Raw genomic sequence first — 19,891 nt, forward strand, 5'->3', positions numbered from 1 at the left:
GGCCATTAAAAAGCCTGTCTCAAGCCTGAGGCATGGCTGCCCTCCCTGGGACTCCAGAAGGCATCTCTACAAGCCTCTAATCTCTGACAGGGGCTTCTGCTCCCATGATGTCCCTCCCTCAGACAGTCTAATGTCCAGTGATTATGTCTGGTCACTATATACATCCCCACAGCAATGATGCTGGGCAGGTCCAGCTCAGACAGGACAGAGCTGAGTGAAGGACAAGAGCCATGACTGCTGGATCAATGAGCAGAAACACATGGCCACTCCCTGGAAATCCAGTCATTGATCTACAGCTGTGGGAATGACCATACTGCCTCCTAAAGGCCTGGTCAGTATCAGTCATGGGCTGAGTTTCACCTGTTCCTGGAATGGAAGAAAACTGTCCACTCTCAAGTGTGTTCAGTATAGGGCTCCTCATAGCAAAGCTCCAAGTTCCACAACACCCCTCCTAGAGGCCTAGTCACTCACCTAAAGGTGCCCTTCACAGGACAGACACCACACACACACACAGGTGCAGAAAGAGTCACAGCACAAAATCACAGGAAAGCAGTGTGTGGGCTGCAGGGTCCATAGTGTTTCATGTAAATAAAGGTGGGGAGGTACTAATGGCTGCAGGAAAGCACTATGCTTGATAAGAAACCCAAGTGAATGTTGTTTCCCTCTAAGGTCTAAGAAGAGGTAGGAGTGGGGAAGTAGGCTTTCATTTTTAAAAATAGTCTTTTTAGAACAGTCTTAAGTTTACAGAAGATACAGCAGCAAATGGAGCGTTCCCATGTGTCCCTGGTCTACCCACACTCAGCTTGCCTACTACTTGGATCCTGAATTAAGAAAGTTAAACTAGGCTGGGGATTTAGCTCAGTGGTTCAGATGCCTGCCTCGCAAGCGCAAGGTCCCAAGTTCAATCCCCGGTACCAGAAAAAAAAAAAAAAAAAAAAAAAGAAAGTTAAACTAACAAAACCAGTATTGATATATAATTACCAAAAGAACTTCCCCATTTACTTCAGGCTTTTCTCTTCCTGCTGTACATTAGATGCATTCTGACACATGCATGAAAGTCATCTTTCCACTGTTATAGAATCACATAGAAGTTTCTCTGCTTTAAAAAACCTCTATAATGCACAGATCCACCCTCTCCATCCTCACCCAGGCCTTGGCAGCCACTGATCTTTCACTATTTCCACAGATTTATCTTTTCCAGAATGGACTCCTGCAGCATACAGCCTTTTCAAACTATTTTCTTTCACCTGGCTGAGTTTTTGGGTTGCTGACAACACTCTACTATAATGATGTGTGCTCTGCTCACCACTCACCTAGGACACTGCAGAGGATGCCTGGAAGCCAGTGGTGTCTACCCTCTGACTTTGCTCTTCAACATTTTTTGTGTTGGCAACTGTGGGGATTCCTCTTCCCATGTAACCCTTCTAATCAGGCATTTTGATAGGGATTATGTTTCAACTACAGGTCAAATCAGGAAGAACTGAGACAGTGACTTGACAATATTTTCTTCCTAATTTTCTGAGTTTACTCTCTATAAATCTAAGATCAAGATGCTAGTAGATTCAGTCTGGTGAGGGCCCATTCCTCACAATTGGTGGCTTCCATGTTCTCACATGCTGAATAGAGCAAGTAGGCTCCCTTGGGTCTTTTACAAGGACATTAATCCCATTCACAAGGGCTGGTCCCTCACAACCTAGTCATCTCCCAAGGGCCTTGCTTCCTGATACTATCACCTTGTCAGTTAGAATTTCAACATATAAATTTTGGAAGGAGACAAACATTCTGACCATAGTATTATCCACAAAGATGGACTATCTCTCCATTTATCTAGATCTTTGATTTCTTTCATAAGTTTTGTCATTTTCCTCAGAAATATTATTTTCAAATCATATTTTATTAACACATATTCCTAAGTACAGCCTTTTTATGTGTGCTTATATAAAAATTGTTTTTCATTTCAAATTTCGCCCATTATTTGTATTTATATAAGAAAGCAATTAATTTCTGTATATTAACTGTGTATCCTGTAATTCTTTATTCCCACAACTGGGAATTTTCCTAAATAGATAATCATTTCATCTGAGAAGAAAGACAGTACTATCCCCTACTCCATCCTGAAAAAATGCCCTTTATTTCCTTTAGTCTTCATGCATTGGCTAAGATTTCCATCAATAGTGGAAGCGGTTGGGAGAAAACATCCTTGCGTGTCCTGATTTTTTCCCAAATTTCTCATTTTCTAATTTCTTATTAATTTTGATGTTATCTATAGGTTTTAAAATTTTAAGAACCAAGTTAAGAGATTTCCCCTCTACTTATACTATGTTGAGAGTTTTTAGTATGAACGGGTATTGAATTCTGTACAATTTGTTTTCTCATCTATTGACATCACAAGATTTTCTTCTTTAGCCTGTGCTGTAGTTTAGATTAAAAATCCCCCCTTGCCCCACAACCTCAGGTGCTTGGAGGGCAACTGGCTCATGGGGACTCTTAATCAGTAGATGCATACTGAGTTCAGTAGGTGAATGTGCTGTTGGGAAGTGAGCCCTAGTTGGATGTGGGTAACTGCGGTCATGACAGGAAAAGTTTACTCTTGTTGCTGGCTCCTCCATTCTCTATGTTTTCTGGTTGTCATGATTTCAGCAGCATTTTATCCACCATCCCTTTCTCCCATGCTGTTTCTGCCTTGGTATCAGCTTACCATGGAATGAACCCACTGAAAATGTGAGGCACAATAAACCTCTCCTCCTTTAAGTTGTGTGTTGGGTACTCTGTCCCAGTGACAAAAAAGTAAGACAGATTTTGATACCCATGAGTGCAAGTGTTTCTTTTTTTTAATATTATTTTATTGGTACATTTTAGGTATACAATAAAATGACATTCATCATTGGAAATTTGCACCTTTACATAGTCTCTCTTGGTTCTTATTTTTCCCCCCTTCCCCTGCCCTCCTTTCAACCCCTCCATCCTTCCCTAGTTACAAAGACTTTGTTTCCATTTTTCATTTTCTCATATTAAACATTCCCTTCTTTCCTTTCCCCTACCCCTCCCACTTCCCCTTCCCCTTCGCCCCTTTTCTTCCTATTTCACATTATCTATTATACTTTTTAGTCCTTATATACACTTTCAGGTTCTCACACTAGAGAAACTATTCGGTATTTACACGTGTGTCCTATTTATTTCACTTAAGAGTATCAACTTGGAGGTCGTGACTCAATGTGCATCCATTTAGCTATAAATGTCTCTAATTTCTCATTTTTTATGGCTGAGTAGTACTCCATTTTATTTAAAAAATCACATTTTCTTTATTCAGTCTCTAGCTGATGGGCAATTGGGCTGCTTCCAAGTTTTAGCTATTACAAATTGGGCTGCTAGGAACATGGGGGCACATATATCACTGTGGTATAATTCTTTTAATTCTTTGGGGAAGATCCCCAGCAGGGGAATAGCTGGGTCAAATGGGACTTCCAGTCCTCGTTCTTTGAGGTATCTCCATACTGATTTCCACAGTGCTTGCACCAGTCTACACTCCCACCAGCAGTGGAGCAGGGTTCCTCTTTCCCCACAGCCCTGCCAACATTTGTTACTGGTTTTCTTAACAGCAGCCATTTTTTCTGGGGTGAGGTGGAATCTCAGCGTTGTTTTCATTTCCATCTCTTGAATGACCAGTGATGTTGAACATTTTTTCATATGTTTATTTGCCATTTTTACTTCTTTGTGTGAGAAATGTCTGTTCATTTCAGATGCCCATTTTTGGATTGGGTCTTTAAATTTGGGAGGTCTGATTTTTTAAAATTCTTTATAGATTTGAGATAGTAGACCTTTGCCTGAGGGACCGCTGGTGAAAATTTTTTCCCACATTGTGGGTTGTCTCTTCACAATGCTAGTGGTTTCTCTTGCTGTGCAGAAGCTTTTTAATAAGAAGAGATCCCACTTGTTGATTGTTTGTGCTAGTTCACGGACAACTGAGGTTTTGTTCATAAAATCTTTTCCTACACCGATGTCTTCAAGAGTTCTACCTAACCTCTGTTCCAGCCAGTTCAGTGTTTCTGTTTTAATATTTAGATCTTTAAGGCATTTCGATTTTACTTTAGTGCATGGTGAGAGATACAGTTTTAGTTTTAGTCTTTGGCAAGCTGAGACCCAATTTTTCCAGCACCATTTATTAAAGAGGCTATCTTTCCTCCAGTGAGAGTGTCTGGCTCCTTTGTCAAAGATGAGGTGGCCGAGTGTGTCTAGAGTTGTTTCTGCATCTTCTACTCCATTCCACCAGTCTTCAGGTCTGTTTCTTTGCCAGTACCATGCTGTTTTTAATCACAGCAGCTTTGTTGTATAGTTTCAGGTTGGGGGTTGTGATACCCCCACCATGTCTCTGTTATCTAGAATTGCTTTTGCTATTCTGGGTCTATTCTTGTTCTAAATGAATTTTGGGATTGTTTTCTCAAGGTCTGTGAAATATGCTGCTGGGATTTCAATTGGGATTGCATTGAATCTACATAGCAGTTTTGGAAGTATGGTCATTTTCACTATGTTGATCCTTCCTACCCAGGAGCAGGGGATGTCTTTCCATTTTCTGATATCATCTTCAATCTCTTTTTTCAGAGTGCTAGAGTTTTCAAAGAAGAGGTCTTTGATTTCTTTTGTTAGAGTGATTCCTAGGTATTTCAGTTTTTTGGATGCTATTGTGAAAGGAATTGTTCGCCCTACTTCTGTCTCAGTCTGTTGTTCACATAGAGGAAAGCTATTGATTTTTGTGTGTTGACCTTGTAACCAGCTACTTGACTGAATTTGGTTATTAAGTCTAGAAGACTTTTGGTGGAGTTCTTGGGGTCTTCTACATAGAGTATCATGTCATTTGCAAATAATGACAATTTGACTTCTTCATTTCCTATCTTCATTCCTTTCATTTCTTTCTCTTGTCTAATTGTCATGGCTAATGTTTCCAAAACTACATCGAAAAGGAGTGGTGATAGTGGACATCCTTGACTTCTTCCTGATTTTAGTGTGAAGGATTTCAGTTTTTGACCACTTAGTATGATATTGGCTATTGGTTTTTCATAAATGGCTTTTATCAGATTGAGGTAGAGACCATCTATTCCAAGTTTTTGTAGGGTTTTTATCATAAATGCATGATGGATTTTGTCAAATGCTTTTTCTACATCGATTGAGATGATCATATGGTTTTTGTCCTTGGCTGTATTGATATAGTGTATTACATTGATTGATTTGCGTATGTTGAACCATCCTTGCATCCCTGGGGTGAATCCCACTTGGTCAGGGTATATGATCTCCTTGATGATCTTCGACATTCTATTTGCTACTATCTTATTAAAGATTTTTGCATCTATGTTCATTAGTGAGATTGGCCTATAGTTCTCTTTTTTCGGTTTCTCTACTTTGGGGATCAAGGTGATGCTTGCTTCCAGGAATGAATTCAGGAGTATTGCTTCCTTTTCAATTTCATTGAAGAGTTTAACAGTAGTGGCAGTAGTTCCTCTCTAAATGTCTCTAGAGTTTAGCAGGGAAGCCATCAGGACCTGGGATTTTCTTACTTGCTAAGTTTTTAATTATGTTTTCAATTTCATCGATGATATTGGGTTGTTTAGAATTTCTAGGTCTTCTTCATTCAACTTTGGTAATTCATACATATGTAGGAATCTGTTCATTTCATCTGTGTTGTCCATCTTATTGGTGTATAGATTCTTGAAGTAGGTATTGATGATCCTCTGGATTTCTACTGGGTCTGTTGTAATTTCACCCTTTTCATTCCTAATTGCATGGTTTGGGGCCTTTTCTTTCCTTTTTCTGATAAGGTTGACTAAGGGTTTGTCAATTTTCTTTATTCTTTCGAAGAACCAATTCTTGGCTTAATTTTTTGTATCGTTTTCTTCGTCTCCATCGAATTGATTTCTGCTCTGATCTTTATAATTTCCTACCTTGTATGAGCTTTGGGTTTGTCCTGCTCTTTTTCTAGAAGCTTGAGGTTCAGCATCAGGTTGTTTAATTGGGCTCACTCTGTTTTTATAAGTATTCACTGCTGTGAATTTCCCTCGTAAGACTGCTTTCATAGTGTTCCATAGATTCAGATATGTTGTACTGTCATTGGCATTTAATTGAAGGAACTGCCTGATTTCTTCTTTAATTTCCTCTGTGACCCATTTGTTATTCAGAAGCGTGTTGTTCAATTTCCATGTGTTTATGAAATTTTTGTGGTTTCTTTTGCTATTGATCTCCAATTTCATCACACTATGGTCTGATAATATATAGGGGATAATTTCAATTCCTTTGTACTTACTCAAACATGTTCAATGAGTGAGTATGTGGTCTATTTTGGAGAATGACCTGTGTGCAGCTAAAAAGAATGTGTATTCTGATTTTGTGGGATGGGACACTCTGTAAACATCTGTTATGTTCATTTTTTCAAGAGTTTGATTGAGTTCTAGTATTTCATTGCTTATTTTTTGTGCAGTTGATCTATTTGTGACAGTTTGGTATTGAGGTCCCCCACTACTACTGTTTTTGTGCATATATGTCTTTTCATGTCCGTTAGTATTTGTTTTATATAGTTGGGTCCACTAGTGTTTGGTGCATAGATATTTATGACTGTCATTTCTTCCTGTTGGACTGTTCCCCTTACAAGGATGTAGTGTCCTTCTTTGTCTCTCTTAATCAGTGTTGCTTTGAAATCCACTTGATCTGTAAAGAAGACAGCTAACTCCTGCTTTCTTTCGGGTTCCTGTCGCATGGAGTATTGTTTTCCACCCTTCAACTTTCAGTCTATGAGCTTCTTTTTGAGTTAAGTGTGTTTGTTGTATGCAGCATATTGTTGTACCTTGCTTCTTGACCCATTCTGCCAGTCTAATTTTTTTGATTGGTGAATTGAGTCCATTAATATTGATGGTTATAACTGATACGTATTGACTTATCATTGTCATGACATTTTCTTTTTGTTGGATTCTCCCCCTTTACATTTAATTTCTTGTTGCGCCCAATGGATTCATTCTGCTGTGCTTGCTAGGGTTGTGATCCTCATTGTCTTTTCCTAGGATATTGTCTAATGATTTTGGTGTGTTGGTTTGGTATTCATGAAGTTCCTAAGGTGCTCTTTATCATGAAAGTATCTTATTTCTCCATCAATTTTGAAAGATAGTTTTGCAGGGTACATCAATCTGGGTTGGAGGCTGTTTTCCTTTAGGGCTTGGAATACAACACTCCAAGTTCTTCTTGACTTGAGGGTTTGCATTGAGAAGACTGTTGTGATTTTGATGGGCTTTCCTTTGTATGTGTTTTGTTTCTTTTTTCTAACTGCTTGTAGAACTTAATTCCTCTGTTGGGTTTCTGGAATCTTAACTATTATATGTCTATTTGTAGATTTTTTTTGATCACGGCTAGTTGGAGTCCTGTGTGCCTCACTTTTCTGTATGTCAAGTTCTTTTCCCCTGCTTGGGAAGTTTTCTGCCATCACTTCTGTGAACAGGTTTCTTATGTCATCTGCACTCTCTCCTGCTTCTTTGTTGACTCCAATCAGTCTTATGATATTCTTCTTTGCATTGTCTAGCAGCTGCTGGATTGATTTCTCGTGGTCCCTTACAATTTTAAAGCCATTTTTCTTTTCCTGGTCACTAATTGCAATATTACCTTCTCTATCTGAAATTCTGTCCTCACACTGGCTCATTCTGCTGGGTAGACTTTCAATGGAGTTTTTAATCTCCTGGAAATCTGTTTGCATCTGTTTTATGGATTCCATTTGTTCCCTATTTTGGGATTCCATCAAGTTCCTCAGCTCCTCTCTAGATTTATTAATCATGTCTTGCACTATGAGCACAATCTCTGCTGTTATCTGAGAAATTATTTCTGATTTCATTTTTTCTAGATCCTCTTTTGTTGCCAGTTTAGGAGGTCCAAGTGGTTGAATATCAGAGTGTTCCATCTCATTTCCCTTTGGAGTTTCTGTAGGTGATCTGGAAGTCTGGTTTGGAGATTCGTTTATGTGTCTTCCTGTTTTGATGGGGCGGGGGGGGGGGTCAGGGTGTGTGTGTGTGCTGTTGTTGCCACCAGTGTGGCTCACCTCCTGTGTGTTGGGAGTGGTGGTACAGTGGCCCAGGAGCCCCTTCCTATGCGCTGGGAGCAGTGGTATGGTGGCCTGGAAGCCCCTACCTCTGCGCTGGGAACAGTGGTAGAGTGGCCCGCAAGGCCCTACCTCTGCACTGGAAGCGGTGGTACAGCGGCCCGGAATCCCCTACCCTCTGCACTGGGAGCAGTGGTATGGCAACCCAGAAGCCCATTCCTATGCGCTCGGAGTGGTGGTATGGCAGCCCGCAAGCCCCTTCCTCTGCGCTGGGAGTGGTGGTATGGTGGCCCGGAAGCCCCTTCCTCTGCACTGGGAGCGGTGGTATGGCGGCCCAGAAGCTCCTTCCTCCAAGTGCAAGTGTTTCTGTGACTATATCTGACCTTGTGGCTCAGAAGTATTTGGAACTGGTTTTTGGGAAGAATTTAGAAAGTCTTGGAGATGCAGGCTACAGAAGCCCTAAAAGGCTATAAGCCAAGCTTGATGGATGATTCTGATCAGAGCTCAGAAAGAACATCACTAATAGAAATGGGGATAGTAAAGGCCAAGTTCCAGAGGTTTCAGATGGGAACAAAGATTCCATTGACAGTTGGACTAGTGACCATGTGTATTACACTCTGGCAGAAAATCTGTTTCTATTTTGCCCATGTCTTGAGGCTTTGAGAGAAACTGAGATTAAGGGTGGCTGAAAAATACTCTGGTGGGGAGAATTTCAAAGCAGCCCAGGCTGTGGTGTGGGTTATTGCTGGCTTCTTTTAGTCAGATCTACAGTGAAAATCAGGAGCAAAAAGCAAATGTGGAAAGTTTGCAGTTTCATAAGAAAGGAAGTGCCTGAAAAGTTGGAGCCATGGACAGCATGACCGCTAAAAAGATTATCATTAACATGTTCACAACATGGCTATAATTTGTATATCTCCCTGACGGGCAGCTCTGATTTTAATTCCATCATCTGATGCTAAATAGCTAACCAGTGGTTCAAGCCACATGATAGGACAGTCAAGCATGTACCATCAATGGTTCAAACCAGTGAGAACGTGTTAAAAAGAAGCCAAATAGTCTGCATCAAAACAATAGGAAAATGGCTTGAGGGCATCTCAGAAACTGGCACAACCCCATCCTCTACTGGCTGAAGGGTGCAAAGCTGTAAAGCTTCATTTCAGAAGAAAACTCTAGACCCCTTGCTTGAGAAAAGGTGCTTAGGGAATTGGTTCCCTGAGATTCTTTCATAGTGCTCAGCCATCTGGGCACTCAGGGGTCTCTGTAGTCATGGTCCAAGGGGGCCTGACTATTGCTAGAGCTGACGGTAGACCTTGGCTGCATGTGCTGAAGACATGCAGAATGCAAAAGTTATGGGTCATGGAGACTTCCACCCAGATTTTAGAAAGTCCGGGAGGCCAAGCAGTGTGTCCCTCAGAGGGCAGTACATAAAGCTATGAGAGTGAAGCTGAAAGTGCAGTGGAGACACAAGGATGTGGAAGATGCCAGAAACATGAAACATTTGTTGACAGAAGCCACAAGCATTGAGTGAAGGCACCCCCAGAAAGAGGACATGAGGGCTTCAACAAGCAATGCTATAAGGGTGGGGTTGTCCAAGCCCATTAGTGCTCACATCTCACCACATCCTGCCCTGGGTGCCAGGCACTGAACTATAGGATGTAATGTTACCCTCCTGGGTTTCAGTCTTGCTTTGATCTAATTCCTTTCTATCCTCTATTCCCATTCCCATGTGGGGAACGGGAATGTTTACTCTGTCCCATTATATTTTCAAAGTATTTAACTTTCTTTTTTTATTTTTATAAGGGCTCACAACCAAAAGCTTGCCTTGAGTTTCAGAGGCAACTTTAGACTTGGACTTTTCAGCAGTGCTAGAACTGTTAAAACTTTTGCAACTCTAGAAATGTAACTAAATGCATTTTGCATAAAGAGAAGGTCATAAATTGTTTGGGGGCCAGGGACAGAATATTATGATTTAGATTTAAAAAACTGTCCCCCAAAAGGGTCATGTCTTCAGAGGGGGACTTTTGGATGGTGACTGTATCATTGGGGGTGTCATACTCATCAGAGGATTCATCCACTAACGACTTAAGTAACTGAATGTGCATTTAGGAGGTAGGACCTGGTTGGAGGTAAGTCACTGGAAGTGAGACCTGGAAAGGTGAATTCTTGTCCCTGGTTCCTCTTTTTCCTCTCTCTCTACTTCCTGGCTGTCATGTTATGAGCAACTTTCCTCCTCCAAGGCCTTCTACTATGCTGATTCTTCCTTGGAGCCAGCTAACCATGGACTGAAAAAGTCAGTCAGAATAAACCTCTTCTCCTTTAAATTATGGGTGTTGGGTATTTTGTCTCAGTCATTAAGAAAGTAAATCAAGACAGTCTGTGATGTGATGGATTGGGTTAGTTGATTTTCAAATGTTGAATAAGCTTAGAATAAATCCAATTTTATCTAGAATAATTCCAAGCTGGTCACAGTAGGTAATTTTTTTCATACAGTGTTGGATTCAATTTGCTAATATTTTGTTGAAAACTTCTGCATTTTATGTTCATGAGAAATACTAATCTGTAGTTTTTCTTCTTTGTAATGTTTTTATCTGGTTTTGGTATTGGGGCCATACTGGCCTTACAGGTGAGTTAGAAAGTGACCCTCTGCTTTTATCTTCTGGGAAGACTTATAGAGAACAGATATAACTTTGAATTTACCAGTAAACCCACCTAGGCCTGGTGCTTTTTTTCCAGAAGATTATTAATTATTGATTCAATTTCATTAATTGCTATAGGCCTATTTGTATTGTCCAGGCCTCCTTGTATGAATTTTCATGGATTGTGTCTTTCAAGAAATTGTCCATTAGGTTATTAAATTTATAGGTATAGACAGACTTTTTAAATATATTCCTTTATTATACTTTTAATGTCCATGGAATCAGTAGTGATCGTCCCTTTCATTTCTTGTATTAATAATTTGTCTTTTTTTTCCTTGATCAATTTTATTTTATTTTTTTGTATTAAATTCTTTTATTGGTACATTGTAGGTATACAACACAATTACATTTCTCATTGGGAATTGTACCTTTATATAATGCATCTTGGTTCTTATTTTTTCCCCATTCCTAGCCCTCCCTTCACGCCCTCCACCCTTCCCTATTTACAAAGACTTTATTTCCATTTTTTTCCATTTCTCATCATTTTTTCCTTTCCCTTCTTTCCTTTCCCCTGTTGATCAATTTTATTGATCTTTTCAAAGAAGCAACTTTGGTTTTGCTAATTTTCTCTAATGATTTTCTGTTTTCAATTTTGTTGATTTATATTCTTTTTTAGAATATTTCTCTTCTTCTGCTTACTTTGCATTTGATTTTCTTCTACTTTCTTAAGGTACAACCTTAAACTACTGATTTTAGAACTTTCTTACTTTATAAAATTTGCAGTTGATACTACAAATTTTCCTCTAAATATTGCTTTTGTTAATAGTCCATGAATTTCATTAAGCTATATTTTCATTTAGTTAGCATGTGGGAGGATAAATGAAAGTGAAGTAAAATAATTTCTTATTCTTAATTGATTGAACAGATAATGTTTAAATAACAGAAACCTATATTGAGTGACTATAGCTATGGATAAGTGAAACATACACTAAGATGGCTCACACTGTAAGCCTTAGAACATACATTGACAAATTTATTTATTTATTTATTTATTTATTTAGTAGGTACTGGTGATGGAACTCAGAACCTTGAGCTTGCAAGGCAGGCAGTGGCTCCACTGAGCTAAATCCCCGGCCCTACACTGATAAATTTAAAGAAGAGAAACCATATGAAATGTGATTTCAGATCACAATAGAAATCAATAATAGGAAAATAGCTGGGAACTCTTCAAATACTTGGAATACTTCAAATCTTCAAACACACATCTATAGAACACATAGGTCAAAGAAATCTCAAGAAATTTTAAAAATATTTCTGTCTTGTGTCATTTCCTTCTGTTAAAAGCTAACCTGTAGCACTGCACACAAAGGTCTCCTGGTGACAAATTCCCTCAAGTTTTGTTTGACAGTTTTTAAATATTTCACATCAATTTCTTCTTGCAAGATTTCTGAGAACCCATTGCAATTTCTACTCTTGTTCCATTGTAGGAAAGATGTTTCCTCACTTCTTATCCCTAGTCTCCAGCTTCTTTTAGGACTTTGTCTCTGTCTCTGATTTTCTGCATCTGAATAGGAAATACAATGTGCCAAGGTGAATATTTTTTGGCATTTAACCTGCTTGTTACTGATGATCTTGGAGTTTTCAGTATATGGTGACTGGGTTGGTGTCTGTTATTAATTTTGGAACATTCTCAGCCAACATTGCATCAAGTATTTATTCTTCTGTTTTCTCCTTCTGGTATCTCACAATAAGTATGCTCCACTTTGTGTGGTTGTTCCACAGTTCTTGGACAGTTTTTTATGCAACATTCTTTTTTTTTTTTTTGGTACCAGGGATCGAACTCAGGTCCTTGCGCTTGCAAGGCAGGCGCCAGAACCACTGAGCTAAATCCCCAGCCCCCTTGGACATTTTTTTAAAGTTCTTATTTCTCTTCACTTTCCAGTGTAATAACAAGATACCACAACTGACAGACCTGCAAAGGTCAGAATCTGTGTAATAAGGTGCCTCAAAGGAAATCCACAAACAACTAAGTGGATAAGAATAAGGATATCAGAGGAAATTCTGGTGTATGATACCTTCAGCTACAGCAGACAGGAAACACTGCCCAGGCCCCAGCTGGAGGAACAAGAAGCCTCACACTAAAGGTGTGTCTACCTTAGTTTTTTTTTCCTTCCCCCTAATGATTAATGTACTTTGAACATGTAATTACAAGGCATTCTAAAAGATAAAAATGCAAAGTAAAGAGACAAACCAACCTAGACTCAGGTATAGTACACACTTGGAATGATCAGGCTGGGAATATAAAACAACTGAGTAATATGTTAAGGGGTCTAATGCAAAAAATGGATAAATTGCAACAATGGATAGTAATATGAGTGGAGATGTGCAAATTCTGAGAAAGAAACAAAAAAAACCCCTAGAAAACAAAAGCGCTATAACAAAAATGAAAAATGTCTTGGATAGGTTTCTCAGTGGACTGGACATGGCTGAGGAAAGAACCAGTAGTAAACTAGAAGGTATATTCTTAAAAACTTCACAACACCTTAGTGAGTCAGGAAGGCCAGAGATGTTGGAATTGGGCATCTTCTTTTCCTGGATAGGTGGGCTTTGATTAGAGCCCAGCAGGTTGGGCCACATGACATAGTTCCCTTGAGGGAAGGCCCTGGGAAGAAGGGAATGCCCTGGCCTTCACTGTGGGATGGGGCTCCTAGTGGTAAATCTTATAATTATGTAGTTCTCAAGAGCTTTTTTCTTCCAGACTAGTCCACTCGGTCTCCAGCACTTGTCAATTCCTGTCAAACATTTTACCAGCTGCTAGATCCAGGCCAGTTCCTGATCCTGGGAAGTGGTGGCCTTAGCCCATCAGTCTGTTCAGAGCAGCAGTTTGCCCTGTGGATCTGAGATGAGTTGTCTATTTGAATGTTTAGTTTTCTTCTTGTGAGAATGGCAGCCATGTCTTCCAAACTCTACATGTTGAGCTAGAAACTAGAAGTCTTTTCATCTTTTTTGTTTTTTTGGTACCGGGAATCAAACTTGGGACCTTCCACTTGTGAGGCAGGTGGAGGAACCACTGAGCTAAATCCTCAGCCCGTCTTTTCATCTTATTATCTGTACCTCTGTGTACTCCTTAAATTTCCTATAATATTCTTACTTTTTAAATTCAGGCTGCTATTTGTAAAACTTTATTCAAACTTTTCACAAATTCTCAGTTGCTCTGCTGTAACTCAATTTAAGCCAGAAGAGCAACTGGCATGAAGAAGAGGGCAGGGCGGGCCACCCCAGCCTGAGACTCAGAAGACTACACAGCTGCACAGAGGGTCAGCTACAACACCTGCCAGGCCACTATGTGTGCTCACAGAACACACATCCAGATTCATTGTCCATTACTGCCCTGTCTCTGTTCCTTGCTGACTATGAGGAGGCCCCTGAGTATGGTTTTGCTAGAGTGAAGTGTATATCTAACCTGTAGTTTTAAATAAACTATGGGTTAACCAGGCATTTTACGGTTGTTTTCATTTAGTAGTAAAATATGTATGTGTGTAAATGATTTCTTTTAAAAAAAAAGTTCTATAGATTCAAAACTCTTCTATACTTATCATACAAATTTCCAAGAGGCTAATCCTCCTTCTGTTCCCAGCCTCACCTGGAACATACTGTGCCTAAACATCTGCTGGTAAAGGCACAGCAAAATGCTGACTGGTGTCTATAGAGATGTAGGAGAGCACCCTGGCTGTCTCATTCTAGCCCAGTTCCTTGGTGGGAATGCCAAGTGCTGGTATTTAAGTGTCTAAGGAACCCAAAGGCAACAGGCAATGAAAAATTATTCTGCTTCCCAGGACCCTGCCCATCATCAGGATGGTAATGGTATCACTGTTCAACTAATGGAAACAAGACTGCTCAAGAGGTTCCCAAGTGAGAAAAAATAATGAATCTGAACCAACTGACTTAATTAGTTGTTGTCCATAGTTATTACAACTTCAATGACATTTCAAATTCATGTGAGCTAGCTCCAGACCTGCATGGAGCTCAGGAAGGTTCACATACAAAGTAAAAGAAGGTACAGAGTGGACAGTAGACACACAAATACCCAGAACACCAGCGGGTCCACACTGAAACATTTCCCATCTGGGTAACAGATTTCATCAAGACTAAGGATGGAGTCAACAAGTGGACAGAGTGTCTCACCAGGAGCACCCTGGGAAGACAGTGCAGACCCACAGCACTGGTCTTTAACTGAGGAACAGCATTTTTCATGGCCACAAAAATGTATTCTTAACAACTTTTGTTTCTGAAACACAAATATTCCCATTTAATGACCCACCTGTTTAACAACTGTTTGGACTTATGACCATTCGGTACAATTTGTTTATAGAGTCTCAGGGTCTTTTTTTGTACAATGCACCTTGTTTATACAGCATTGTAATTTTTCCTGATTGTACTGTATAGTACAGTACTATAGTTTTATGTTGTTACATATTACAGTACTGCATATGAGTTATGCAAATAAAAGCAAAGTCATCAAGTTAGAGTTTCCTTTGACCATTTCTTTGTTCTGAATATTTTAATGTTCTTAGTACATACAATTCTTCATTTAGAGACCAATTCATTTAACAACCTAGTCCCCGGAATGGACTTTGGAAATTAAATGATGAGTGTTTATATGCTATCTTCTCATTCTGTTTCATCTTTTCACCACTGGTAGTAATATAGATACAAAACTATCCCCTCTCCCCTGAACTTCTGCAAGAAAGCCAAAGGCTGGGCATCCTAGAGCAAAAGAGGTGCAGAGGCTTAGCATGTGGTATGGGTCAGGCAGAGTGGGCCAGGTTACCATGCATCCCCATTTCGGAGAAAGTAGAGAGGCAGATTTTCACAGGAAGCCCCTGTGTTAATGACTGCAAAAAGTGACACCAAACAAAGACCACATAGGCACTCTCACAAAGACACAGGGTGGAAGAGATCCAAAGAAGCTAACCGTGGAGGGGAGGGGAACCAAGATCAAGATATCAGAAGACAGTATAGAATCTTACCTTTAAAGTCAAACTGGTAGATGTTTTTTAAGGACTCATGAAGAAAATAAAAGCTTCCTAGTGCCTGTAAGAGCAAAAAAAGACAGGATCAGAGGTTTATACTGGAGGACTCCTAAGCAAGTTTCTGAGCAACAAATTAAAGGATCTCCTTAGGTTAGTGCAAGTTAACCAGCTGTGGCTTAATCACAATCACTGATACAAAGGTTGACCACAGAAAGCCTGCCAACATCCACAACCAGGGTTGGGTGTGGAACTAAACTGGCAGGCCTATGGCTTGGCTGGACTAGGCCTTTCCAGAGCACTGACCCTCAGCTCCATAGCTGTATGTGGCATGAGATCTGAGCACTAACCCACTGTACACTGGCCATTTTCGGTTCAGTTCCACTTCCCTCTCACTTTCTCATCCTTCAAAACGTGAGCTGAAGCCCAGTGACCAGGAGCGGCTGAACCTCCCCATGTGTGGATTAATTGAGCAAATAATTGTGGCTGCCACAATTAGGTTAGGGGGGACCTAGCAGAGCAGGGCATATTGTACTAGAAGTTACTTGTTGCTGTTCTGAAATTCAAATTTAACACGACATTTTTATACACACACATGTAAAATATATATGTTCATATACATATTTCTACATGTATATTCATTATGTTTTGCTTTGCTAAATCTAGCAACCCCAATAAGGGCCCCAGGGAATCTCTACAGTCGTGGTTATAAATTAAAACTGTACAAATTTAAATTAAAAAAAACAAAACCAAAAAAACTACACATTTGTCAGAACTCACTGGACTGTACCCTAAAAGGATAAATTTTACCATCTGCATATTATGCCCTTATAAATCCAACTTAAGAGAAAACCCTTATTTTCATAGGATTCACCCCTAGACAGAAGACATAAGAAGGCCTTACAAGGTTGGGCCAGGAAGATAGGCACATGGATGGGGAAGCCCTGAGGGAGAACGCAGCTACAACCAGGTCACAGAGAGCCTTGCCAGAGGGCAAGACTTGGTTCTAATCCCAGCTTTTATTTTGAGAAATAGTCTTCAGATACAGTGTATCCTGTACAGGTGCATGCACACATTTTGTTTCTGGCAGAACCATAACCGTATGATGCTTCACTCCTAAACACACTGTATGAGTCTCCTAACAAGAGCTCTTCCTTTCATAAACAGAAAATCACTATCTTACTGCAGAAATCAACAGTGGTACCAAAATACTACCTGACATCAAAGGCCCAATAAATTTCCTCATGGTCCCAAATGTCTTTCTTTCATTGTCCCTGCCACCCTCCCCACCCGGCCCTGCACACACAAGGTTTTGGTGCCCTGGAGTTCTGGAGCCATGAGCTGGCTAACACACACCTACTCAGTGCCTGGGGCAGCCTTGCAGGAAAGGAAGTGGCCAGTCCAATGTTCTAGACTGTCTGAGGGAAGGTTATAGGGACGTAGGTGGGAGTGTGGTGACTTCTAGTTCAGGGTCTGCCACTGTCTCGCAGCCCCTGGGCCTCTGGTCAACTCTTCAGCTTGCCGCACTGTCTCCAAAGCACAGGAAGCCCCAGGAAAGGCCAACTATCTCCATATTGGGGCCTAGCCAAGAGCAGCCAGCAGGTCAATGACTCAAGGATTCTCCAGGTGACTGTGCCATGAGGACGGCTCAGATTAGGGCTTTCTCTAATCCTAGGGCTCCATGAAATACCACCTTCAACCCATATCCAAGGGACCAGAACTGGCTGCAGTATTTAGTTCTGTAAGCATTTTTATTGAAAACATAATCTAGCAACATGATTATGGAAAAAGTTTCCAAGACTCATAATCCTAGCACCAACAAAGAGTGAAAGACCATCAGTGATGTGGTTGCCTCACTGCACTAAGGGTCCACAGAGTCCAAAGACTGACACATGTCTACATATCTCCTTCCCTGGATCCATGCAGACAAACACAGCCTGATTAAACTGGACCGGAAGCAAATGTCACCATCAAGAGCAACATGAACCAGCCATGCCCTATTCAGAGAAGTTGATCATTCAGGGAGACTGAGGTTTACCTTTCCATAATTCACTCATATAATTCCACATTTTAATATAAATATATAACCATGTAGGCAAAGCTGGATTTTACTATTCATCATGCCATCTCATAGCCTCCACTTAGCCCCAAATCACTCTTCGTGGCAAGTCCCAGATCACGTCTACATTGCCAAGCCTGGTGTCCAGTCTCTAGTGTATGTCCCATGGCACGCCGTCCACTCTTTCCCTGTCCACCTACATTCAGCAAGTCCATCCTCCCACATGGTCCTCTGCTCCTCATGTTCATCTTTGTCTCAGGAAGATTCCAGGACTTCCCACTGAAGCCACTCACTTATGCCTCTGTCTCCCTACCCATACAGCAGCAGCCAAGCTCCTCTGCACTGTGGTCATGGGCCAAGAGAGACCATCAAGGCACACTTTCCTATGCCTATTTACTTCTGGTCATATCTGTGAGACTCAGGAAGATGGACTGGGTTAAGATCAGGAAACACCTCATTAGAAAAAAAATGTGTAACCCTAGGGATGAAGCACCTGGGACCTGCTATGGAACAGGACATACTCTAAAAACAATTATTAAACATGAGGACACTATTCAGCCACTGAAGCAGGGTCTGTGCATCCTGGATACAAAGTATAACTCCAACTGAAATGAAGCAGGTAACTGAGACAGCAATAGCAGAGGTCTAAGTGTCTTAAGTATCTCTTACAGCTTGGCAAGGGTTCTGGCTTACGCTCACACCCTCTCACTCTCTCTCTTCCTCTCTCTCTCTCTCTCTCTCTCTCTCTCTCATGAGTGCATGAGTGTCTGATAAAGCCACAGAACTTCAGCTGGGCCTCCAGCCCAGCATATTGACCACCACCCATTGCAAGCAACTCAAATCAACAGACCCATGATGGGACCTTGTATGTGGGGACCTGGTGAGTGAACACAGCCCCAAGAAAGATGCAACAAAGGCTGCCTGTGGGAAAGGGATTCCATTGTTCCAGAGATGGGTTCAGGTGGGTCCAGAACTCAGCACACAGTATCTTTGTTGTCAATCAAAAGCCAGAGTATAGAAGAGGTTGCATGTTACATGGCCTGACAGTGGACCCCCAGGTCTTACCTCAGTGACACCCGTCTTTGACCTCAGGAACTTCCTCATCCCAGGCCCCAGGACACATGTCATGGCACACCGTCAGCGGGTCCTAAAGCTGCATGTACCTGAACACAGTGTATTCTTGTGCCATTAGGTACATATTCATAATCCAAGAAGGCTTACTGTGGATCCTGACAGCATGCCTGTCGATTCTGGTACATCCTTGCCTAACCATCATTTCATCATGGCAGACAGTGAGAGCAGTCAGTTTTTGGCTTGCTTTCTTTGGAAAAATAGAGTTGAGGCCACCTCTCATTAAGAAGGATCACAGTTCACTGGTCCAGAGTAATTGAGCTTCCCCCAGGAGACAGGAGGGAAAATAGTAGGACTGCCCAAAATGAACCAAACATTTGCTTTCCCACAGCAGTCCTGTAGAGGATGCCTCTCCACCTGCCTCAGGTGAAGAAGGAACTGAAAAGTGTGATAAAGGCCTCTGGAGACCTTTAAACGTCACTCCACCACATAGGAGAAAGCTGACATGATATTATGAAGCTTACAATAAATAAATAGAAAACAAACTGCCAACGTGCACACAGAAACAATTCATTGAGTCAGAAAAACCATAATCACCTCCAATGAATACTTAAAAGTCAAAGTTCAACACAAATTTCTAGTGCTCACCTCACACTATCAATATGGTCACGGTACCTGTCCATCACAGGACACAAGGGCATCTGCCTGGATGTGTTTTGGAGTCTGCAGACAGCTCTTGACCATGGTGCATGTAAACAGTATCTGGGAACTTTCTAGCAATACTGACATCTTGCCTCTTTTGTTAAAAACAATGAAAATACTTTTTACATATTTATAAGCCTGACTGTTAATAGTGCTTTTTAATTATTCACTAGTAAAAATCAGTGCTCTCACTGCTGTGCTTCTACCATAGGTAGGAGTTCTTAATGCCCCTAGAGGCAGCCACTGAAACACCGAAGTTCCCTGGATGGCCCTTGGTGGGAGGGGCTGATGATGGGGTGGGTGTCGTCCACCTGAAGTGTTTTTGAAC

General features: G+C 40.9%; 1 protein-coding gene across 5 annotated transcripts in view; it reads right to left on the minus strand.

Annotated features, from left to right (window-relative positions):
- Inpp5a (inositol polyphosphate-5-phosphatase A) overlaps positions 1 to 19,891 on the minus strand; it is a 251,681-nt gene that overhangs the window by 75,333 nt on the left and 156,457 nt on the right. For all 5 annotated transcript variants that reach the window (XM_087185601.1, XM_087185599.1, XM_013069956.3 and 2 more), the window contains one exon: positions 15,732 to 15,795. In XM_087185601.1, the coding sequence (XP_087041727.1) occupies positions 15,732 to 15,795 (64 nt within the window). The remainder of the gene's footprint in view (positions 1 to 15,731; positions 15,796 to 19,891) is intronic.

Source organism: Heterocephalus glaber, unplaced genomic scaffold, assembly GCF_053883595.1.
Source record: "Heterocephalus glaber isolate CG9 unplaced genomic scaffold, H.glaber_assembly_v1.0 deba00001497, whole genome shotgun sequence".
NCBI classification, from domain to species: Eukaryota; Metazoa; Chordata; class Mammalia; order Rodentia; family Bathyergidae; genus Heterocephalus; species Heterocephalus glaber.